The 25,333-nt window shown below is 45.1% G+C and overlaps 1 protein-coding gene across 4 annotated transcripts in view; it reads left to right on the forward strand.

Annotated features, from left to right (window-relative positions):
- The first annotated feature begins 8,836 nt into the window (after positions 1–8,836).
- Positions 8,837–25,333, forward strand: part of NEO1 (neogenin 1) — a 171,225-nt gene continuing 154,728 nt past the window's right edge. For 3 of the 4 annotated variants that reach the window (XM_030228246.2, XM_030228249.2, XM_030228250.2), the window contains exon 1: positions 8,837–9,154. In XM_030228246.2, coding sequence (XP_030084106.1) covers positions 9,040–9,154 — 115 coding nt within the window. In that variant the 5' untranslated portion in view covers positions 8,837–9,039. The remainder of the gene's footprint in view (positions 9,155–25,333) is intronic. The other variant, XM_030228247.2, reaches the window with a different exon arrangement.

Here is a 25,333-nt window from a genome sequence, read left to right on the forward strand (position 1 = left end):
CAACAGACCACGGACTGAGCAGCAGCATGGAAGAGGGGTGAGAGGCAGATTGCAGCCCTTTGGGACTGGGAAAACAGGAGATTTGTGAGAAAGCTTTTCTCCCTCTGTCAAATCTCTGTTATTTGTTACCTGCCTCAGAGGGCTCAGGGCTGAAAAATACCTTTGCTTTGCTTCATGGAATCTAAATGGCCACATGATACAGACATAAAGCTCAATTTCTGCTCAGCCCTCACCAAAGGTTTTTGGTCACGGAAGGAGAGTCTTTTTGAGAAATTGATTTTTGTTGAATACCTACACTTCTGTGCTTTCAGAAACAAAGGACACTTCTGATAACAACTTTTGATAGCCTGAACATCTTTCTTGACCAATCCCCCACTTTTAGCAATATAAGTTTGTTCCAAGCATCTGAATTCTCTCCAGTTTTTGGCAGTGATGCTTTTTAGCTGAATTCCTCTGGGAATGTGAAGGCATCTTGCTTGTGCACAAAATGCCCATTGCCTGTATAGCATAAGAGCATTTTCCTCACTGATTTCCCCTGCCAGCACGTGCCTTTCACAACGGGAGGAGGAGGAAATGCATTTCAACTTTTGGTCCTTCCAAGAGCACTCCTTACAAATTGTGTGGTAGTGCAGAGGGAAGCAGGTGGAGCAACAGCCTGGGCAACATTTACCCCGTGGTGGTTTCTGGTCACAGGGAACCTGGATCAGCACCTTCACCTCTTCTTGGGGCAGTGGTGTTCAAACCCCACCGATCCCTGCTGGAGTCAACTCCCCACCTTTGGTTTCCTGCTGCTCCCTCTGCCTTGTTCAATGTCTCTGAAGGCCTTGGTGTCTCACTGGGACACAGAGTCCCACTGTGACCTCTCAGACACATTTCATATTTCCCAGAATCAATAACTTCCGCTGCAGTTCCAGGAGCAGCGGGCAGTCGATGAGTCCCGTCAGGTTCCGTTAGCAGGAACAGCGGAGCAGCCTCAGGATGACATTTCTGAGGGAACTGCTACCCAGGCATATTTATTGTTTCAAGTCCTCTGACTTCAGGGCTCAGGCAGGGTCTGCAGCCTGTAGCACTCATGTAATTGATTTTAAACCTGCCACTCAGGTGCTGAGGGAATAACAGCAGAGGTAGAAGCCCTGTGTGACAGCAGATCCAGCAATCCTGATGTGCCAAGTGCCCAGACCTGTCAGGGGGATCTGAGGGCTCATGGCTTCATCACCCATGTTCCACATCCCATCAGAGCCCCTGGTTTGCTCTCCTGGCTTTGATCACCAGTCCCCTGGGACGAGCATGGAAAGGTGGGAGAAAGGTGGTGTTTTTGCAGAAGTGTTGCCCTCAAGGGATGTTTAAACAACAATAAAAAAAGTGAAATGAATGTCTGTGAGAAGTGTCAGATTGGAGCTTGAGGAGTCAGACTCTTCACCTGTCTGAAGGCTGCCCACATTCTCCCTGCCAGAGCTCTCAGTACAGCACCATTCCTTGGCACAAAGTGTGTTCTTTGCTTTTTAAACTGTCCTTGTGTCCCTGTATTGCTCAGTCCTGCAGCTGAGAAAGAGTCAGACTGTGCTGATGGGGTAAGAGGTTGCGTTGGTAACACTGGGAAGGAATGTTGGCTAATTCACCCTGGTTTTAGAGATGCTTCATTGCAAGAAGTTAGAATGATTTAAAAATAAAATGTATGCAGAATGAGTCAATAACTCTGCTTTTAATCCAGGAACTGCTGGGAACAGAAGCTTGTTTCTCTCCTTAGCAAATCAGGGCTGCACCCTGCTATTGCTCTCTGGGAAGAGACCTCTCTGCTCTCCTCTGACAGCTGCATCACCAAGGTCTTGTCCAGTCTTTTGCAGCATTCCCAGGTGCTGCAGCACAACCTTTCCTGGCAGGAAGGTAATTTGGGAAGCACCATGATCACAGTGTACAGATCCTGTGGCTAAAGAAATCCCCCAGGACTCCAGGCATCTTTGTGTGGCACACTATGAGCTTGGGGAATGGAAACCCTTTGTAAACAAGGTCTTGTTCTGAAAACTTTAATTTTACAACCGTTCAAGTTTGTCCCTTTGTCAGATAACATGGTAAAAATGAAGAAGTCCAATATTTCCTCCCTGAAAATTCCATTATATTTATAGGAAATTCCTTCCTAGCATTTGAAAGGGTGATGAGGTTTGTCTGAGCATTCCATTTGGAGCAAGCAAAGCCAAAACTATGACTTTGAAGGGCTGAAAGTGCATAAACAAGATTATTACAGTAAACAGGACTCTGTCCCTGTCCCAACCTACTGTCCAATGTCTTTATTCTTTCCTGTTTCTGTGGTTCATTGTCCCTGTCTTCACTACATCATAGCAATGACTGCTTTTGAATTGTTGACTGAGTGGACTGAGGTAATTTTGCTCACATTTTCTCTTCCATCACAAGGTTCTAACAGCACTCTGTGCCTCCAGTTCCTGCCATTTAAAGCAGAGGGACACTTCAGCCACTATGTCCAAGTAATGACTCCTGGAATCATTGTTTCTGTATATTCAGTTTTAAACACCCAAAATCCCAGTCTGAGATACAGACCAAAAGGAAGGACACTTGTGGGAGTTGTAGGTGTTGACACAACACTTGGCCAAGTCTACTTGGTCTCAAGTTTTATGTGCACTTGCTCATCTAACTCTGGCTGATGTGTTTGTATCTCTCACAGATAATGAGGCCTTTTCTCTCCATTTCCAGGAAACACATATGATTCCAGCTGTAGGACCCAGCACCTCAGCTGACCCTTTCAGGCCATACATAGAAAGGGCCAGGCTGTGCTGCTGTTGGTTCCTGCCACGGGCAGAGGTGAGGTTTGTGAGGTGTGCTGGGATCCCCAGGAGTGATGGCTGTGTTTTCCAGGCATCCTCTGCTGTTGGTCTAAGGTTATTTCCTTGATTTCCCAAGCCCAGAGGTGAAGGACCATTTCTGTGTGCTAAGCATCAGTTCTTCCCCTTTTGTTTTTCTCCCTTCTCCTCTCCACAGTTTTCCTCTCGCTTTGAATTCTCTCAGACCGCTGCAGTCTCACTTCCCCTGGCACGGGAGAAAATGTGATGGTGTTTACAGAGCAGAAGCACTGGGACTCAGGACATGTGAAAGGTGGCCCTGCTGGCTCTACCTCCAACAGCTCTCCATGGTTCTGACTTCCTGTCAGGATAACCTGGACTAAAACCCCTCTGCCTTTTCCTGTGTGATCCTACGGTGTCTAACACAACCTCAGGTAAGACCTTTAGGCACTCCCATTATATGAATGAGAACAAGATTGTTGGTGTCAGTAATTAACATTCTTGTGGGATTGTTGGAAAAGCTTTGGGATAAACACCACCTGGAATCCTTGCCTGGCTTATGTGGTTTTTAAGATGCAGAGGAGACTGATCCTGTTTGCACGAGAGGGCAGGGACCATCTGTCTCCTCTCTTGCTGGATGTGCAGAGTCTTTCAGTCCAAAGAGGAGTTGTTGTAGCTCAGGGAGAAGTGGGACACTGGAAAAGTGAGGGCACGGACAGTGGGGAAGCAGAATGGAGTGGTCAGTGTGTCCCCAGTAATGATCTCATCTGAGAACAAGGGCTAATGACAACCACCAAAACAGGAAATACAGTCACTGTGAGCACCTGTGGCACAGTGTCATGCCATGACAGCTTCCAGAGATGAAATCTCACGCTACTGACACGGATGACAAAAATCTCATTGACTGCAGTAACATCAGCCTTTCCCCTTGGGGGTTCCCTGCATTTCTCTCCTTCTGGATGCCCAGAGACCCATATCCCACATCATTACGCACTTCTGATAACAAATGCATTACCCTTTTCTTTTAAATTGCAGACTGGATTCCAGTAAACCCTGCCTTTTGGATTCTAGGTTCCCTCCATCTACCCCTGAAAACCCTAAATAAACAAACATTGGATTAGACCTCAGCAGCTCCCTTGCTCAGCAAGGCAAGCCTTTAAAAGCATTTTACACCAACTGCCCTGTTTGTGTTTCAGACTGTCAACCTGGCACTCGAGGAGCTCCATCTTCCTCTCAGCCTTCCCAGGGAACTCACCTCAGTGATTGGAAGGTCTGCCTCCATTTATGACCCTCCCTGATTCCAGTGAGGAGCTGGAACTGCTGTTGACCTCAGGAATGACAGAATTATATGCTGGGGTTGGAGGGTTTCTGGCATATGACCTGCTAACCCAGAATTTGCTCGGCAAAGTCCAGAGGATGACTTTTAACCTCAGAGCAGTTTGCAAAACCACATCTGTGACTAATAAATGTAAAAAAGAAATGAACAAATAAATCTAGCTCCTACTGAAGGATGTAAGACAGCATACCTTGCTGGGCACTGGTGCTGGAATCAGGATGGAGATTGGGAACAATCGGACAGGCCATGTGCCAGATGTTGTCCACGAACGGAGCCAATGCCTCACACAAGGGAGGCAGCACAGAAGGTTAAACTGAAGGTATCTCATAGCTCTAAGTCTTAAACTTAACGAGCCTCGTCTTTATTTGTGCTGCAGCCCCTTCTTATCCCAAATTGCCTTTACCAGCTGCCAGAGGATGCCTGGTAACGGCAAATTCTCGGGATAACAATAAATTGGTGTAACGATTGAGTGTCACCTCACATCCTGCTAAGCAATAGAGAAATCACGATGAGAAAAATAGGCACAAGCAGAGTGGCACTGAACAGTGCAATCCTAATTCCATCACCCTTCTTGTGGGCCACAGATAACCCAGAGCAATTTACAGCCGCTCTGAAGCGGCTCCAAGTCTCAGCAGGAGTCAGGAAAGCTCAGTGCAGCCTCGGGACTGAGGAGTCACAAAGATCAGGGGAGTTGTTGTTCCATAACCTTGCCTCTGCACCAAAACCAGGGGGTTGGTTTGGAATGGGAAGCACTCCAAGCAAAACACAAAATTTTAATCACTGAAATGAAGGTCCTCCTCTGGCTCCCTCTCTGGAGAATAGTCTGTCTCTGATGATTGTGCACAGACTCCCAAAGAAGGTAAATTTTGGATTTAAATCTCTACGTCAGCATGTGAATGACAGCGTTAAATCTTGGCTGTAAGGCTGAGATATCTCCAAGAGGAGAAAAACACTTTTTTCCACTCAAGTGGCTGAGGTTGAGGAGGTAAATATATTGTCTCCCACCATTAAAGGGCGAGGAAATCATTTATACATGTGTATTACACCTTTGCACCTAACAGTGGAGTTATTTTTTAAATTCAAGAGTCTAAAGTTTAGAAATACCAACATTAAGGTGGCCTATGCAACTGTAATTTGTCCCTTCCATGCATTTGCATTATGATACAGTATTTAATTCTAATTAGATCACACGCTGTTCTTTCAACAGGTTCCTGGCCTCACTCATTGTACAGAATAGACTGTGCTCACTAAGTAATAATTTTATTTTCTCCTCGCTGTTCATTGTGTGGCCCGTGCTTTATTTACAGCAGACTATTCAAATATCGTTCTGAAGACAGATTTATTCATTTCCTCCCGAGCTTTTCCATGGGACTCTCATCACTATGGTATCCAAGTGCTTCACAAACTCTAATTCATTTTCTCAACACTGCAACAAGAACTGGTGTTGCCCTTATTTTACAGACGAGGAACTCGGGCGTACAGACAGAGTAGTAAAAAAATATCTTTTCATTTCAGAGATCCAATTAGAAATACTCAATGGCCTGATTTTGTCAGAAAATAGAACATGGCCAGGCATCTAATTGAGTCAGAAGTTGTATAAATTCTCAGTTATTGCAGCTTTATCTGCAAGAGTTCTTCATCTCTGCAAGTCAGGTTTCAAAATGTCAGCCCAGGCACCTGGGCAGTGCTGCCTGCACAATTAGTGCAGCGCTGGGCAGGTCTGTTTTGGGACTGTGTTTTGCATCCCACAAATTCCAGAGGCTAAAAATCCTTTCTGGGAGGAGTAGTCACCTGCCCCACCCACAGTGCTGTGCTTGCTTGCCCAGCAGTTCCTCACAAGGTGCATAAAACACCTACATCTGATTTTTGCAGTAAATGAGGTGGAAGTTGTTGAGGTGCTTGCCTGGGTTCCCTGACCTTGGTTCAGTGTCTGAGCCTGGCATATCCTTGTGCACTGGTTGCCTTTATTCTGGTGTTTGATAACTGGGGAGTGTGTTACTGTGCAGCCTGAGTTCTGTTGCTTTATTGAATATGTACTTCTTTCCCAAGTAGAGATAACCCCAGTAATGTAATCCTGAGCTGACATCAATGCAGCCATCAGCAATGTGGAAATTTCCCTCTGTGAGGGATGCCATGGTTGGCACAAGCTCCAGCACTCCAAGGGGGTGAGGTACATTCTCAGTGTATTTCAGGTACTGCTGACTGCTTTCCAGGTGGTCTCCATTCCCATTCCCAAATCCTCACCTTCCTGCTCTGCCTCCCTCCCCCAGTTTCTGTTATTGCCATTACTACATCACTGTCCCCAGGGAATTCCCTCTTCCCACAGGCCCTGTTGTATCCCTCACCCAGCCTCGGGGTCCTCCTCCCTTGCCCCACTCCAGCTCTTCCATCTGATCCCCTTTGCCCAGCAAGCTCTCCCTCCAACCTTGACCAGAGCACAGGGACAGCTCCCAGTCCTGCCATGTCCTCCTCCCAGTAACTTCTCCCATTTCCAGTCTGGTTTAAAGCCTTCTCCCAGGAGCCTGGCTCCCAGACTCTTTCTTAAGAGCTTTGCTTTATCCCTCCCTCCAGGCAGACCTGTTTTTCCTTCTGGCTCCTCATTCCCTTTCACCACCCTGGAGAACCTGTCTCTCTCCACAGCCTCTGTGCCTGCCAAATTACCTGTCCCAAACCCAGTTCCTGTCCTCACTGTGTGTTTTTCAAGGAGCTTCCTGCTCTGTGTTTCCCAAGAAGACTGGAAGGACAGGTCTGCCCTTCCTACCTGCAGACATGGCATGGTCCAGAGCAGCCAGAAACTGGAGCTGCAGGTCCAGCTCTGATCCCACAGCCCTGGGCTGTCATGAGGATGGAGCTGCTGGGGAGTGGAAGCACCAGGAAGCCCCTGCCAAGAACCAGCAGGACTTTCAGGAGGGTTTTCAGAGCGGGGTTTGAGGGAACACCTCTGACAAAGTGACCACTCTCATTTTCAGACTAGAAAATCCCTGACAGAAGGAACAGAAGGAGAAATGCTTATAATTTAATCCAAGGTATAAACTTCAGATGCCTAAATTTCAGCACAGTGGTTAGTCTGGCCCTATTAAACGCGACTGAGGGCAGGATTTTATGATGGGAATTGCTAACCAGCTTTAATAGGAGTTACACTACCAGTCCTGCCTTTTAATCACCGCTTCCATTTTCAGGATAAATTGCAGCTGGTTGCTGGTAATCCTTGTGGCATATCAGATAGCAGCGTAGCTCGGCAAGGGTAAGCTGGAGAAACCCAAACATCCTTCTGAGGAGGTAATTATTCCATTGTGAAAATGCCCCGGGATATTTTTAGTGGCCAAACCCCCTGTTTCCTGACAGAAACATAAAATAATGAAGCAAGCTTCACAAGGAGAGACACCTCAGACACCTGTATTAGCTGGTGCTTTGCAGTCACGTCAGCGTTTAATTCGCTGTGTGCATCCCTGTACGGCAGAATCCACACCTGTGTGTGGGGCACTGCTCACTCTGCCAGCCTCTGCCTCGCACAAAACCCTCTCCATAAACAAATCTGCAAATCCCGCTGGATCAAGAAGAATTTCACGGGAATATAGAGCTGCCTGCAACAAGAGGGACACCCTTGCCACACACACCGAGGTTGTCAAGGGAAACTTTCTTTAACAGGAGTCTCACAACCAGCATAAAAGCCTGGATTTTTGGAACAAATGATTTAAAATTCGTTTTAAAATGTTTTGCAACGTGTTTTACCCATGTTTCACATCCTGTGGTGCTCCAGGGGTCTGGTTCTCTCCTGGTTACCTCCAGCCCTGGTCCCATGTAATTTATGTCTTGAAAGAGACGATTCAATTAGTCAAAAATAAAATCAGCAAGGACACGGTGTGCATTGTAAAAACATAATTTAGTGGGAAACAAGCTGAGATGGAAAAAATATCAGAGTACACTCCATATGATTAATGAAGGGGGAATGCATATTTATAGCTTTTATTGTGTCCTTTCTAAGGAGCCTGGATCTGGCAGTAGGGCTGGAGCGGGCTGGTAACGATGCGGCATTCCAGTGATTCGGATTTGAATGGCAAATGCTGTATAAAACTAATTACCCCCAGGAGGATGAAAATACATCGCATTTGCCTTTTCGGAGCATGTCTGGCCTTTTCCTCACGTTATTTATCTTGGAGAAGCATGTTTACTGGGAGAGGCGGCATCCCGAACAGAGCAGCAGAGGCGCTCCCCAAGAAAACAAGTTTCCGCAAGTTATTTTTGGACATTTAGCTCGATTTCGGGTTTCTAGGCGGCTCTGGATTGCTGGTAACCAGCACCATGGCAGAGCACGGCTCCCTCTTCCCACACCCTCCGGCTCGCCACATAGCGGGGATACCCGGATCGGTGCCGAACCGGCTGGTTTTCCATGTTTTTACGTGTGGAAAATGCGCAGGTCCCGCACTCATGCTGGGCTGGTCCAGGAGACGGAAAAACAGGGATTTATTGCCTTAAACCCCAAGAACTTTACGCACCGAACGCCTGAGGGGAGGGGGGGGCAGAGCATCGCCCCTCAAGAGAGGGCGGTGGCCCCGCCCCCCCCGCGCACGCGCAGGCGCGGTGGCGCGCGCGGGGGGGGGCGGGCGCGCGCACACCTGGCGCGGGGGTCGGGGGCGGGAGGGGAGGAGCGCGCGCATGCGCGAGGCGGGGGCGGGCGGGAGGCGGCGCGCGCCCCGCGGGGTCCGTGTGAGGGAGGGACGGAGCGAGCGAGCGGCGGAGCCCGGCCCGCGATGGAGTGAGGGAGGGAGCGCGGCCGCTCCGCCCGCCCGCCGCTCTCCCTCCGCCGCCTCTACGCAGCCCGCCCGGTAGGGAAGGAAGGCAGGAGGAGCCCCCCCGGGGGAGGGGCAGGCGCTGGGTGCAGCCCGGCTGCCGGGCGCGGGGAGTGGAGCGATGGCGGCGCGGAGAGCCCGGCGGCTCCTCGGCTCCCTGTGCATCGCCCTTCTCTTCGCGCAGCCCGCACCGACCGGCGCCGCGGCGCGAAGCGGTTCCCGGAGCCTCCTGACGGGTAAGAGCGCGGCGAGACCCCCGAGGCGGCGGGCGCGGAGCTGTGCGGGGGCGCGGAGGGGTCCCGAGGGTGGCGGGGCCCGGGGCGGCCCCGGCAGGGCGAGCGGTGCCGAGGGGCTGAGCCCGCTCCGCTCCCCCCGTGCGGGCACCAGCAGGGGCCACTGCGAGCCTCGGGGAGCGGCGGCGGTGCCTCCCCGCGAACAAGGGACTCCTGGAGCCCCGTCTGCGGGGAATTAAATGCTTCACCCACCTGTGTTCCCGGCTCGCTGGTACTGGGGAAGGGAGCCAGGCACACCTGAGGGGAATCAGCCTTGCAGCTCACTAATGAGGGGAGAAGGGCTCACCTGAGGAGAATCGGGCTTGCAGCTCACCAGTGAGGGGAGAAGGGCACACCTGAGACGAATCGGGCTTGCCGTTCAGCAGTGAGGGGAGAAGGGCACACCTGAGACGAATCGGGCTTGCCGCTCAGCAGTGAGGAGAGAAGGGCGCACCTGAGAGGAATCCGGCTTTGCGCTTACCCCGAGGGGAGCCGGGCACGGGCGGGCTCTGCACCGGCTCGGGAGGGCTGCTGGAAGCGGCACGGACTCGGTACCGGCAACCTGTGGAGAGAGAGGAACTTGCCTGGGAACTGCCGCAGTAGCCCAGAAATGAGCGGTCTGGCAGCGTTTCAGCCGCGGTAGTTCTCACACCTTTTGCCATTGTTGTCTTTTATGGTCCATGATTGAATCCTGGTTCTTTATAGGCTACGGAAAACGTAATCTCACCCAGGTGAGGCAGGAGAAGGCTCTCTCAAAAACCCTTGCATGAGACCATTAATACCACAGAAGCCTCTTCAGCTTTGCAGCGATGTTATCTGGTCGTTATGCCAAATGCTGGCTTTAAAAAGTAACTTCTTTATTTCCTTCTTGCCAGCAATAAGCTAGTAGGATGCCTGAAAGAAAATCTGGTCTTGAATGCTGAGTGCTGGGATTTAAAAAAAAAAATACCCCCTGTAGTTGATTGAATCCTGGTATTTCAAGAGAGAGCTCCGTGCAAGTGGAATATGGAAAAAACTGCTGGTCAAATGAGTGGTTTTTTCAGTAACTTGTTAGCAATTTGGGAAAGTAAGAATGGTTAAATTCTGACATTGAATGGTGTAATTGTTCTGTTTCAAATCACATTAGGCAGGATCTTCCACGGTGGTTCTCATCTTGGACATCACTGATGGAACCATGTGAGCTGACTCCTGTTGACAGGGAATATATTTATTTATCCTCTTACACAGTACAAACTTTGCAGATTCCAGGTCTGAAGTAGATTTTTTTTTCTTTTGAAAAATATTACAGTTTGGCTCAATCTGCAGAACATGTGTAACAGATAAGTTACTTTGTTATGTGTAAAATCTTGCCACGTGGTGCTTCTTTTCTGATATTCCTGCTCTCCTGACAGCTCAGTGGTCTCATGGTTGTGTTTGTAGCTCTTTGCTAGTTTAAAATAATCTTTTATGTCTTGAGGAAATCAAATTAGTAGGTGAAGTTCTGTCTGTTGGAGCCAAATATGTGAATTAAGTCTGCAGAGGGGGGTGTTGAAATGATGTGGAATAAAACCTTCATTGGATCTGTTTATTGGAGCAGGAATTTAGGAGTATCATTGTGGAAATCTTGAAAGTTCTGGTGAGCTCCTCCTCTCCTCTACTGTGGAAGGTGCCTTTATGCTGTGTCCATGGATGTGTCCTGTGGGATCCCTGGGGAGCACCAGGAGCTGGGCTTTCCCTGTCTGAGGGTGTTTGTACCAGTTACTTAGAGGAAAGGGAGAAAGGCTCTCTCAGCTCTTTGTCTCAATAAAGAGGATGTGTAGTGGATGAAGTTCATTTTAATTCACACTATTTTCCATCTAATTGCTAGTAGTTTTTCTTAAGTACAGGATGTTCCACAGACTTTTATATGGGCAGGTGCTCATAGGAGAGGGACTTGGGTGCAGATGTTCCATGGCATGAAAGTTCTCCTGTTTGAGTTTAGATGTGAGGGGGGTAGTGCTTTCTTCTGTTCCATGCTCTGGGTGAGGCTTGATCTTTTCAGGATGCTGAGAAGAGCCTCCTTAGGCTGATGCTGAGGGCTGGAGAGGCAGAGGAGCACCAGATTTGTAGGTCCAGGTGGAGCTTTGGCTGTGGGACTCACAGCTCTCCTTGTCAAGGCTGAAGTGCTGCTTGCTATGTCCAGATAAGGGGGTTTAAATGCAAAAAAAAAACAAAAACAAACCATGCTGGCATTTTGGTGTGGGTAAAAGTGCCATAAATGAGCAGAAGTTGCAGATTTGGAAGCCCATATTCTTTTACGGAGTCATGTGTGTTGGAGGGACATTTGATCCTGTTTATAAATAGCTCATCATGGCTCTCTGAAGAAGAAAAGAGTGCAGCTGAATTATTTTAGGAGAAAACTGTATAACTTCATTTATTTGTGTATCTGCAAACATTAGTGTGTTTTCTATTGTTGCTGGTTGCTCTGCAGATAAGGTGAGATGAGCTGATTTTAGAATTGGGACAACATTTCACTTAGCTGAGGGAATAAAACAAATCAGGAAGAAGCATCAAATTAAGCTAAATCCTGCCTCCTATAACTGTAACAGAGTTGAGATAAGCATTAAATCTTGGGTCTATACAGATTGCATTATTAGAAATAAAAATGAAGCTGGTGTCACCTAATTTTTAATAGGGAAGCTGTGATAGCCTGTATACACCATTAAGATTGCAAATGAGATTATTCAGAAGCAGGAAATTTCTGTCTCTCCCTTGTATTCTTGAAGTCCTTGGAATCGATATGTGTTTTGTTTTTGGAGGGCAAACTGCTACTTTGGGAAGTCCCAGTGGAGCAGAATTAGCAGTTGGTGGGCCTGGAGCTGCAGGAGCCCAGAACTGAAGGGGTCTATGAGCAGCAAGCTGGGAAGTGCATCCAGGTGCTGCTGCCAGGGATGCTCCTTCTGGGAGTAATGGAGGGTATGGAAAGCTAAGGATGGCAGCACAGATCAGCTGGGACCCTAGAAACAGCAGGTTGTCATTTGTTTCTGTTTTGTGTGTGCTGCTTGATTATTTCTAATTATATCCCAAGTTAAAAATAGAGCAGAAATATTCAGGTCTCAGTTACGTCCCAAGTCAGTTAAGCACCGCTCTCCCTGCTTGATATTCCTGTTCCATATGGACAGGTTGCATATGGCTTTTGCACTGCATGTTTATTAGTCATCTAAGAAAATTACCTGACTGGCTTATGAAGCTTTCCTAATAAACTAACACTTCAGTCTCAAAGTTGTCAGGTGTGTACACACCTGTGCCTAATGTTCATCACAGTGAAAAGCAGCAAACAAAAAGTGTCATAAAAAAAAAAAAAAAGCTTGGCTTAGTTACCTTGTGCTAACTTATCAGTGTAAGTAAGGAAGTTACATATGGTAGATATTTCCTTATACAAATAAGAGTATTTGGTTGTTCCTGATGATAAAATGCCCTTGTGATTTACACGAGGTTAACCTTCAGCCAGAGATTGTCACAGAAGTCTGGAGACTCTGTAGGCACCTAACTGGAGTTTGTTACATGGCCAAGAGGAGGAGAGTGATAATAAATGAGTGAGGAAATGAAGTGAGAGTTTAGGAAAACTACACAAGGAGCAGTGCAATATTCTGCTTAAGTTTTGCTTTCAAGCTATAAAAACATTTAACTTGGGCAAAATCAGCCTGAGTGTCACGGGGCATTTGAAAGCGAATTTTATTATCATCACCAGTTTCATGGAGATAATTTGGTGTGTAAAATGTGTGCCAATGTTTGCAGCCAGCTTTTCTAAAATGCAGTGGTTTTATAGATGCAGGGTGTTTAAATGCACTTTGCCTATGAGAAGGTATAACTGGAGTTGTTGCTGTAACTAGGTAGTGCTGGTTTCCTGTGAGGAATCGGTGCTGATGTTGGGATGTCACTTGGTGGAAGGGAAACTCCACTTCTGTTTAGCTGGTTTGTAGGGGTCTCAGTGGCTGCAGGGCCCAGACTGCAGCTTCCATGCTGGATCCAGAGGGGTTTTTTACCTTCCTCCAAGGGTTGTGGATTAAGTGTTCAGCCCCTGAGAGCTCACGAGTCTCAGGAATGGCCATGGAAGCATGGGCTTGCGTTTGCTTCTTTGGTGTGCTGGGCTGAGAGGGGAGAGCTGCCTCAAACCCTGGGGTGCTGTTTGGATTGTCCTGCCAGAGTACACCTCTGGTCTCCAGTATTGAAACATAATGCCTGAGGCTATTGATTTTTTAAAAAGGCAGAATAGTTCTTAATAGAGCAAATGCCTCAGCGCGGTGGAAACAGTCATATTTTACTGATTGGGTGCTATTGATTTCGTCCTCCAGTGAAATTGCCAGGATGAAAGTGGTAATCCTGATTAATTCCATATAAATAGATAAGCCTGATTTGTATGTGTACAGTTGCAGGGTTCAGTAGGAAAACTGAAAGTCTGCTTTATATGGTCTATTAGGTGCTTTAATTTTCAGAGTTTTTACCATTTAGTATTCATGCAGAGGAGCATCTTAATTTTACAGAATAAGCAGACTATCAATTTATGATAAATCCTTTTTGCATCAGTTAAAATATATTTTTTTCCTCATTAAAGCTGCCCTTACCAAAGGCAGTGAAGGAATTGGAATATTCTGCTGCTAAACTTTCTTGGGATTTTGGGTAATTCCCTGGAGTGCGTAACAACCACAAGCTATTTGATTTGTGCAAAAAGAGAAGAGGTTTAATTTTAATGAAAAGTAATACATTACTCTAAAGGAATTTTTTCTTTTTACATCAACACTAAACTTATCACTCCACTTGTTGCTTCTGAATGCTTTGGGATTGAGTGTATTAGCAGGAAAGAAATTACATTTAAATTCATAGAGGTGCTGTTCAGACAGGACTGCCCACCTTGGGAACTCACTGGGTACATAAACTTGGGAATTTTTTTATGGCATCACTGGTTCTCATTGCCAGTCTTTGAACTTTCCTGGTTCAGCTTTGGGTTTGCTGTTGTGATATGACCAAGACTGAGTATGGCGTTTTTGGGAAGGAATGTGATGGTCATTCAGTCATGTAACAATGTTTTATTTTCCTATTCCTCTGACATTCTAGTTTTTATAGTTTTCCAGTGAGAAAATTTGTTTTAAGTTGATCTAGAAACAGTGAATTGTACAACGGAGAGAGCTTTTTCCCCCTCAAAGTGTGTTGTTCTGCATATGTTAGCTGTGAATTTTCTTCACTGTGGAGCTGTTTGTGCAGCTGGCTTGGTGCTGGTTACCACGGAAGAAATTCAGATGTTCTGCTTAGCCTGAATTTCTTCATTTGTCCATTTTAATCTATTGATCTTCTTTTCCTTTGTCTGTTACAGTGGTTTTGGCTGAAATGATGGACTGTTGTTGATGGTGTGGATTTTGATGATTCAGTTCTTTTGGGTCTTACCGAGGCTTGGCAGCTTGGTGATAATTTTTGGTATCCTCTAGTCATACGGTTTTGTTTGGAGATCTTTTAAAAGTGGAAAGGCTGTTTTGTGATGAAATTACCCACTAATTTATCTCTCTGCTCAAAGAAATTGTGCACTACTTTCTGTTGTAGTTAGATTTTAATTGTTATGCATATGGGTGTGAATCTTACTGTGTCTTTATTATGTTTTGTTTTGTTATTATCTTAAAACCCCATGTTTTTGTACTTCTGCCTGCTGATCCCTTAAAATTTCACTTTGCCTCTCCTAGTAGGCACCTATGTACTTGATATCCTTTGTGGTTTCAGTGCATCATCAGTATGGCTCTGTTGGACTTTGCCATCTGTTTTTTTAACTTTCCTTTTGGCTTAGAAATTTGTGTAACTTACAAGAGGGTTTAATTCTAGCTCATATATGTGGAGTCCAAATATATTTTACCTTTGTTTTTTTCTGATGCCTGTCTTGGATGTCTTGAAGCTGTCAGGTTTTGTGACACTGGGTCAGAGCATGTGCCAGTAGCCAGCACAGTTGTCAGCCACTATTATTACGATACTGAGATGAATTTATCTTGTTTGATGTGTTTTTAACTGGTGACATGTGTCCAGTGTTGCTGCTGACCTCAGGGTGAGCAGCACAGAGCATGCTGTGTGCTGGCCATTCAGCAGGCTGAGGGCTGTACCAGGGTAGCCTTAGCTGCTGTTTCTTGCCTGTTGACATATTGAAGTTAGATATGGTTTTGAAGAGACATTGTGCTTATCTACAGTTTCCATTTATTTCATGTTCTGCATGGAGTTTCCAGCCATTTAATGAGTGCTTTTCTGGGCAAGTTTTGCTTTGTTTGTTGTGTACTTTACGATGGAATTTTGAGCCATGGTAAATCTGTTTGTCTTCATGTTTATGTGACACTATGAATAGATACAGTATCTTTCTATATTTTCTATATTATGTGTATTTATAACACAGCGCTGCTCTCTACATTGTCTGGGAAGTGAAAGCTCCAGCTCTGATTGTGTTGGTTCCATTTCTTCCTTTCATCTTCCTTTTGGCAGAGCCACCTTTGTGTTACTGCCATCACTAACAGACTTGAGCACTTGGAGGCAGCTTCCAGGTTTTTTTCATTCCCTACTTCTCAGTGTAATTGTCCCACAGCTTGCTTCCACTTGGACTGAGATGGAGTCAAGCCCTGTATAAGCTTCATCTTTCTTGGCTTTCCTCTGTAGTTAATGAGCCCGAACATCTCCTCTTAACACAGCTCTGTGGTTTGTGCATTGAAACCTTAGAATGTAACCGTAGTGAGGAAGGCAGAGCCACAAATAGAGGTGTTTGGATATTCCTTCTAAAAGTAGAACAGCCTGCCAAAAGTCATTTAAGTCATTAGACCTGTCATGACTTTTAAAATTGAGAAGTGGAGTCCAACTTGTCTTCAGAATTGTAAGAGAGGTCACATTGCTTTAAAAAAACAAACAGAAGAATCACAGAATCATTTAGGTTGGAAAAGCCCTCCAAGATCGAGTCCAATCATTTCCCCAGCAATGCCCAGTCCACCACTAAACCATGTCCCCAGTGCCACACCCACATGTCTTTTAAATAACTGAATAATTACTTGAAATTATGGCTGTTGTAGTGTTGTGCATAGCAGAGAGGAAAGCTGGGTGTTAACAAGATGAAATATTTCCAAAAGTGATTTATAAAGCCAAATGTTCCTGTTGGAAAACAGGCAAGGAAGGAAGTATAAAAAACTGGAAATAAAGGAAAACTGCATCCAGAACCATTTTTTGCTGTGGTAGGACACCTCAGCAGTTTGTGGTACGCTCCAGTGCCGTTGGGATTGGAATTTTTAGTGGTGGGCTGTCAGTGCTCACCTTGCAGAAAATCCAGGTATTTTGTTATCGATTTGTGAGTCTTCCATTAGAAATGTGCTTGGCCAGATAGGAAACCCAGGCGAGATGAAGTCGTAGCCAAGTGTTAATCCTGTCTTGGTGTTTAGTTTCAGCGTTTCAGGCTGGCAGTGCCACTGCAGTGAGGGGGACTTTGCCCTTCCCTTGGCTTTCCTGAGTGTTTATGGAGGATGTAGAGAATTGGATCAGGTCCCTGCTCTTCTGCCTGCATCAGTACTCGTGCTGGCAGAAGGGAGAGGGTGACATGGGCACAGGGAACGCTGCCACGGCTTCTCTGGTGGGGTGGGGACTGGCATAGAATTGGAGTATGAAAAGCACTGTGTGAGCAAAATAACATTGTGTGTCTTATGTCACCATTTTCATCTTATGTATTACAGCATATAGATTCCAGATCTATAGACTGAAACTCTCTCAGAAGGTGTGCATTATTTATTAGCAAATTCATTGAAAAACAAATGTTTCATGAAAGTTTGTTTTCAGATTGGTAGTGAATTCTCAGTTCAGCTTTAATTACTGCTTTGGTTTTGTAACTTTTTTTTTCCCACGCTGAAATTTCATTTGTTTGTCTGGTTCTGAAGTGGGAATAAAGCTACAGGTTTCATCTTAAAATACTTAGCCTTGAGGAAAAAAAAAATGCAAAACTGTGCCCAACAGGTTGTGGTTTCAGAAAAGGATGGAGGCCTGACAGCTCTGAATACTCTCACTTGCAGAAGTCCAGAGGGAACCTCGATTAATGATGCTTGTCTTGTGTAGTGTATCATTTTTAAGAGCAGTACTGCAGCTTTTTGGGGTCTGGACTTTCACAGTCATCCCTGTATCAATAATGAAATCCTGTGAGGACACCACTTCATGGGAACCTGGTTGGAAGCATAAGAAAAGTGTTATAGGGTGTGCCAGTATGGTTGTGAAGGGAAATGGGAAGCACTCTTCACAGCCAAACCAGCCCCCAAGAGTGGGGAGAATGGCAGCCAGTTGAATGGCTCAGGATGACATTGCTCAGTTTTTCTCAGGGAAAAATGAACACTGAAGTGAAGTGCTGGGACTGTGCATGTCCTGGGAGGCTGGCAGGGAGCTGAGGGGATGTATCTCAGGAGGTGGAAAACTGCTCCCTGCCTGCCCTGGGCTGTGTTGTGCTGTGTTCTTGGTGGTTCTGCAGAGGAGATAAGGGACAAAATGTTTTGATTTGTCTTGGTTACCCCTTTTTACTGAAGGAGATGTTGGTAATGCAGAGGTAGAAGTCATGGGGCTGATAGACCAATGTCTGCCAGCCCCTGTAAGGGTGCAGTGCCCTGTGCCTTGTTTATGGTGAAGGGACAGACAGTCCCAGGGACTCCAGCTGAAATCACAGCACTCTGTTCTTACCCATTTGCAACAGCACATTTAATACATTTTTGGGACACTATTTTCGTTAGCATTAAGAGCTCTTAGAGACTGCACCACAGATTTTGGGTGGGACAGCCCTCCATCATCATTTTCCCAAGTTGCTTCCTTTTCTGGAATCTGACAAGGCTTGTCTTCTGTTTGAAGTGTAAAATAGCTTATTTATCCAAATCTTCACATGTTCTTGTTTGCTCATACCTACTTTCAGAGCCTTAATTTTAGGTTCTATAGTTCTTCTGTTGCTATGGATTCTTTTTACTTATCTCCTTATTTGAAGTTATGGTAGGTTTTGAAAAATACCTGGGTAGTATGAGATAAGAGATGGTTGAGATGCCTGCAGTGATTTGGTAACCAGCTTGTGTTGTGGTCTTATGTAACTTTTTGGAGATGTGGATAAAAGAAAATCCACACAACCCATAAGTGCAGAAAATGGAGTGTCCTGTTGGCACAACTGGAAAACCTTGGCAGTTCCATTGAGTTTAAGTTTGTGTTCTTCCCCTTTCCATGTGCTGTCTGTGAGTGCAGCTCTATAGATTTGTTGTAGGTGATGTAAATATTGTAGGTCTGCTCTAAACTGAGGGGCCAGAGTCTGCAAGGCAACAACACAGCATGTGAATAGAGGTTTGTGTATTTCACATCTGAGACTTTTGGAGGGGAAAATTGACTTCTGAATGTGGAAAGAGGAGAACCAGGCATCAGATGCACCCAGAGCAGGATCCAATACATTCCACATTCTAGGTAGTGCTAGTTAAAGGCTTTTCCTGGATCAGCTCAGTTGGAATCTCTTGTGCTCATGGTAACAGCATGAACAGCCCCAAATCTGAAGTGTTGGTTTTCTAAAGTAATGTTTTCCAGTTGTTTTCTTTGCTGTTGTTGCCAGTTTTTCATTTCACTGAGGAAATCAGTCTAAATGGAAAAAGCCAGCATTCACAGGAGCTGGAAATGTATCTGTGCTAGATCTGATCTCTATGTGCAATCTGGTTTGTGCTGTTTGTTGTTCTCTCTGGAACTTCCTGTGGAGGCACCACTGCTCAGGGCTCTGTAGCAGGGCTTGAGCCCGTGCTTTGGGGTTTCATCTTTGCTTTCACATTCATCCTGGGCAGACTTTGACTTGAAAATGCTAAAGTGTGTCCTTTACTGATTTACTAAAATAAGGACCTGTAAGAAGTAGGTTTTGCCTTAGCTTTTGTCTCATGTGATCTTAAGCATTTTCTCCAAGTTTAGCCCATTCAAAACATTCTTGTTTCTTCAGAAGGATTTGAAAGGTTATCAAGTGCTTGTTTCTGTTATTACAGATGAATATATGAAGTATATTGATTGCTTAAATCTAATTTAGCTCCTGTCATGTGAGCAACTTCATCATTCTTAATTTGTGTGCTGAAGGCCTCTTGGTTATTTATGTGTGAGTACGATGAGTGGAGGTGATGGTGTTAGTTTAAAAAATAAAATAATAACTGGCCTTTGTAGGTTGTGCCTCACTGGTGGTACTGAGAGCCCTGTGGAGCCATTACCAAGTGCAAAGCTCTTCGTTCACTGCCCCTCTTGACTGTGATTCCCTTGGGATGCAGAACTGGATTGAAGGAGTGAACTGAAAGTCAAATCACCACACATTCAGTGACCTACCCATGTTACTGGCATCTGATTTCTTGTAGCTTGTGCAGTCTTTCAGTATAGTAAGTGGGTGGTAGGTTGAGTTGATGCTTTATATCAGTAACCCAAAGACTGAAACTTTATTTGGGTGGCTCTTGTCATACAACAAAACTTAGAAGTGGTTTTAAGTTACAGAGTTTTAAGTACCTTTCAGGTACTGGTGGGGTGGGGCCTTGTAGCCAGGGAACTGTCCTGGATGTTACTGCTGGTTTTCTTAAACCTTTCTTATAAGTGGTTTCAGAAACAGGACTTGGTCTTCTTTCAGGGCTATGCAGGGCTGCTGTGTGGGTAAGGAGCCATTACCCATCCTCTGCAAAGGAGCAGGAATATTTCTGTTTTCAGGAAGCCATCCCAGCTTTTTAGGCAGAGCTTTGGAATTCTAACAAGAACCCTGTTTGCTTTATTGCCTAGAAAATTCCTTTTCAGGCAGTTTTCCTAGAGATTGATAGGCAGGTGTTAGATGCTGACCAAACTGGGTATCACTGTAAAAGCAGAGCCACATTTAATTCATTCTTCAGCCTTTAATGATAATAACAGTTACATTTGTGCAGACTTACAGCAGTTGGAATCAGAAACATCCATGCTCCTGCTGTAATTGCTTCTATACCCTTCCAGGGCTGTAACACGGCCTTCAGTGGTGGCTGTGCAGATGTAATTTCATTTTGAGGTGCCATTTCCTAAATGCTTTTAGAATTAAAAAATGTAATACTTGTTTCCAAGCCTTCTGATCTGCATGTGAAGGGAAAGATGGGTTGAGGAATGGAACTGGGATGATCTCTGCAGGTGAGTTACTGCTCACTGTGAATGAGGTGGGGTAATTAAAGAGTGAGCTTGAATAGACCAGTAGGCAAAAAACAACTTTTAAACCCCCCAAACCCTTTAGTTGATGGAACTGTAACTGCCCTGCATTTTTGTATACAAACGAGCACACACATGACTCAAAACCTGATTAAGATAGTATAAATATTTGACAAAAATAGCTCATAAATGCTATCTTTGAGCAGGCTTTTGATGCAGGAAAGGAGCAGCTGGACAAATTTGCATTTACAAATCATTTACCTTAGGAGAAAGCTCAAGTTCAGTGCCTTATCACAAAGGCATTACATGTTAATTATTTATCATGTGCTTTGATGCCGGGTTCTTGCTTTAATAAACCGTTCTGGGGGAGGTGGCTGCTGCTCCTTTTAGCTCAGCTCCTCCCTCCCCTCCCCTCCGGGTAAACCCTGCAGTGCCTTTCCTCAGAGTTTGCCTTCCAAGTTGCTGCTAAGTTGGATTTCACAATTTTATTTAAAATTAGAAACATTTCTGTGATACATATTTAATTGCTGTGGCTCTGTCATCCCTGTGTCTAACTTTGTAATGTCTATAAATATAGAACTGGACCTGATTTAATTCCTCTCTTTTACATGTGTTTTTGCACTTTCAAACTTTTCTTTACAGAAAAGGATCAATACAAATGTTTAGTGTGGAAGTGTGATTAGAACTGTCTGTGCCATCTGTACTTGGCTTAAAAGTAGAAATTTGGTGGTCTCAACACAGAAAATGTAAATTGCTCTGGTCAATAGGACAGTCACTTCAAGCTTGTAAATTCTTGAGAAACTGTGCTGATAACTTGGAGATTGTTTTGAGCATGACTGTAACACTGTGCAAGATCTTTCTGAAGTTGCTTCATGATTTTTTGAGTACAAAAATAATGATTTTTCATAGACTGTACTTCTGGAACGTGGACCTCTTGTGTCATCCACGAGCTAAACTTAAATAGCAATTGGGAAACTGTGGTTCTTGTAGTTAAAATCCATGTTGGAGTTTTAATCAGAAATTCTCTGTATAGATCTGTTTTCTGGTGGCTCTTGTTTTCATGCCTGGAGAACCCCTGGATTTCCCTTTGCATCCCCCAGCTCACAGTGTCTTTGGGAAGGTGTACGAGATGGATAATGTACACACAGTCATGGCATTGTTTACATTGGAAAAGTCCTTTGGATTGTTGAGTCCAGCTATTCCCCCAGCACTGCCAAGGCCACCACCAAGCCATGTCCCCAAGTGCCACATCCACACAGCTTCTGAATCCCTCCGAGGATGGGCAGGGCCAGACAGCCCTGAAGTGATTTTCCCTGATAGCCAGCCTCAACCTCCCCTGGGGCAGCTGGAGGCTGTTCCCTGTTGTCTCTGGGGATACCCTCTCTACCCTCCTGTCAGGGACTTGCAGAGGACAATAAGGTGTCCCCGAGCCTCCTTTTCTCAGGTTTTGTGTCTGAGGGTGTTGGAGTTGCCGGGCTCCTGGGAACTGGTGTGGGGAGGGGACAGTACTCTCCCTCCACCCCAGAATTGTTAAGGATCACGTGTATGCTCTTTCTAGCTGTCAGCAATTAACTTTTCAAGTAAACATTGAAAGGATTTTTAAAGATGTGAAAAGGAGTATAATTAAGGAGACTGTTACTACCTTAATGTGGCCTGGAAGCCACTCTGGGATTGAATAATTTTATTTAAATATATTTGCTTGGCAAAGGAGGTGAATGCTGTAGTGAGGGCCTCATTCTTCAGGACCGTTTCTTTGTTAGCCTGGTGCTTGGAGCCTTTCTCAAGTGTTCTTCATTGTAGAAAAAATGTTTTTCCTTTCTTATTTTTTTTTAAAGCACTTTAACCCTTGAGCACTCTGTATGAAGTTGAATAGGAGAAGAATAGGGTAGCTGGCTGTGCCTGTGCCCGGGCTGGAAATAGGAAGAGATGTTTTGCTTTCTAATTTCGCTTGTTCTCGTGGTTTTTATCCCTTAGTGTAAGTGCCAGAGCAGGAGTCTGCCCTCCTTAATGAACACTTCCAAACGCTGGCTGCATCCCGCAAGAATGTGAAAGTACCAGCGAATTTTTAGAGGTCTTAATTTGTCAGAGGCTCAAGCCGCCCCGTTAGCGCTGTAACTGAGGGTCATTCCCGGTACTGTGACCCCCCAAAGCCGTCGGTGCCTTTCGTGTGCTGGGGATGCTCGCGAGCCGCTCTCTCCCGAGGGCTGCTCTAATCCCCCTGGGGATATTTTCATTGCCTGACAGAGCAGAGGAATGTCTGAGGCCGCCGCAGGGGGCTGGGGAGAGCTCTTGGCCATCGGCGAGCGGGCTGCAGCCGTGCCGGGAGCGCTCCCCTGCCCTGGGAAGCGGCCGGAGCCCGGCACATGGTCCTAGCCGGGAGGGAGAGGAGAGGAGGAGGAGGAACCCACGGCCGCATCGAGCACTTGCGGCGCGGCTAGGGCTCAGGGTGGATTTCTGCAGCTTGCCCTGCCTTTCTGTAACGCTGGGCACAAAGGACCACGGTTACAGCCTTCACCTGCAGCGACTCTTGCCCTCCCATGCCAGCCCTGGCTGCTGGGACTACCTAACCCACAAGTGTCAGTCTGGTAAATTCTAGAAAGACTGAGAACTCGAACTACTGCTTCCAGCGTGGCTGGCAGAGACAAAGCTTCTCCCAATCCATTGTGGCAGCTTTTCTACGTGGTTATTGTTCTTAATGCACGCTTGCACTGGAATTGTTTGCAAGGGAAAAGCTGTTTTGGAGATCTATATAGAGAAATAAATTCTGATTCTTACACGCTGGGGGAGAATATGCATACTGTGAGAGCTCAGTGGGTTTTGTTACCCCAAAGTCAACTGCAGAAAAGCCATGAAGATGTAGATATGTTCAAATTCTGTTTTAGTCAACACAGTTGATTTCACATGACTTGTATCAATAAAGTAATTTTTTATATTTCTGAGGCTAAAAATTTACAATATTATTCTGAAACATTGCAGAATGCTGTGTTGTGCACACATTACAAGGAAAAGTAGCTGCTTGCACTCGATGTTGTTTATCCAACCCTTACTCAATGTTGTAGCTCTTTGATGTAGCCTTTGCTTGAAGAGTGTTCTGAGTTTTGCTGGTAGATGTTAATGATGCCAATATTAAGTCAATTTTTTCTGAGTACCTAATCAATATACAGAATTATTTTTTTATGTGCCAGAAATTGATTTTAACACTACTCTTCTCTCTCTAGCTTTCCTGGGTTCACGGGACATTATTATGAGAAACAGGTACAACAATGTCTTTTACACAGGTATTAGTTTTGTGGCATGGTGCAGATCTGACAAAGGAATTAAACTTATTAAATGTATAGTCATTGCAAGGATTTTTCATGTGGGTTAGGCAATCTAGTTTTTAATATATTAAAGCAGGAGGTTTGTGGGAATATGGCACAGCGAACTGCCTGGTGTCTTGAAAGCTCCACAGAAAACTCTGTAATTATCTTCACTAACTTAGAAGAAAATAACCTGTGAATTTGACTCCACAGCTTCTGACAGACACAGATGTCACAAAAATATCTTAAGTTTTTGTTTTGGTACATATGCTGGACTCTTGTTACCCATCCAGAAGCGTCCAAGGCATCGAAATTTTGGGGTCCTTCTTTAAAAGGCATTAGGTAGAGATAGAGGGTACTGTGCATACACATTTGTGCTTCTAAGTTTAGAATAAACCCCAACATTAGCTCAGAGACTCAGATCAAACCAGTTTAAAAACCAGACTTGTCTGTTGCTGTGGGGTAGCCCAGATGAGCTCACCTGGTGGGGTGCAGCCTGTCTCCAGTGCTGTTCTTGGGGTTGCTATGCTGTTTGTTTTGCAGAAAACTGGAAATTAAAATAAGATGTCAGTCTTTTCATAACCGTTCTCATATGGAAGGAAATCGACTTGGCTTGTTACTCTGACAAGTGGATTTTATTGTAATGTGTTGGTGCACTGTTGTTTTGTGCACATTATACCATTCTTATGCATATAGTCTGGTCACATAATAGTTTATTCATCACTAAAATTGTTCTGGAAAGTGCAGAGCTACCAGCAATTGTCACTTCCCTGAGTCTTTCTGAATGGCTTGAAATCACTCTGAACTCTTGAACTGTCTTTTCTTGTTCCTTGGAATATTAACCTTATCACTTGAGAAACGAGCACAGTTTGGGTGCAGAGAATACACAATACTTCATCCTTTCAGTCCCCCAATTTTACTTTGCATGGAAATCAAAATACAAAATTCCTAAAGCCAAGTGTTCCCACGTGACTGCAGGGTGTAAGGTGACCTTCTTGGCTCTGGTCCCAGTCCAGGAATGTATCGTTTCTTTGAGTTAGACTTTGAAACAGGTATTACTTTACAATTTAATTGGCTGCATACATCTTGAAAAGGATATAAACTAGTGGGTTTTTCCACTATGGAGACATAAAGGCTTATTTCACAGGAGAGGAGGCATAAACAAGCTGGTACAAGGAGCCCTGTATGAACTGAGCTATACTGTATACTTCAGGGGGAAAAAAATAGTCGGAATTTTTTTTTGCCTTGTGGGTTTTGGCAGTGTAAAACAAAACAGTCAGTGTTCTCTTATAAAGCTGAAGAATTCTTTTATATCTTGAAAACATATTTAAAGACCCCCCCCCCAATGTCTTTGTGGATCGCTGCAGATGTTGTTCAGCCTTAATTTTGCTGGAGGTTCTTCCTCATTGTGGTCACTGCCGTGTTTGGTGTGTGCTGGTGACAATTTCAGAGCTGGGGCAGCAAGCAGCTGCTTTGAAACCAAAGGCCACTGCCAATTAGAGACAAGAAAAAAGAGAAATTCAGAACATTTTGAGCGGTAAAACCTTTGTTTTGGAGGTTTTTTCCCTTTTCTCTTTTTTTGATAACTGAAAGTGATCTAATTAGTGTCTGTAGCTGGATCTGAAAGGCTTTTGCTGACCTATATTCAGACCCCTTTCATCAGCTCCTGTGTGGGGAAGATCTCAGTAGCAGTTATTTA

Source organism: Serinus canaria, chromosome 10 (assembly GCF_022539315.1).
Source record: "Serinus canaria isolate serCan28SL12 chromosome 10, serCan2020, whole genome shotgun sequence".
NCBI lineage: Eukaryota > Metazoa > Chordata > Aves > Passeriformes > Fringillidae > Serinus > Serinus canaria.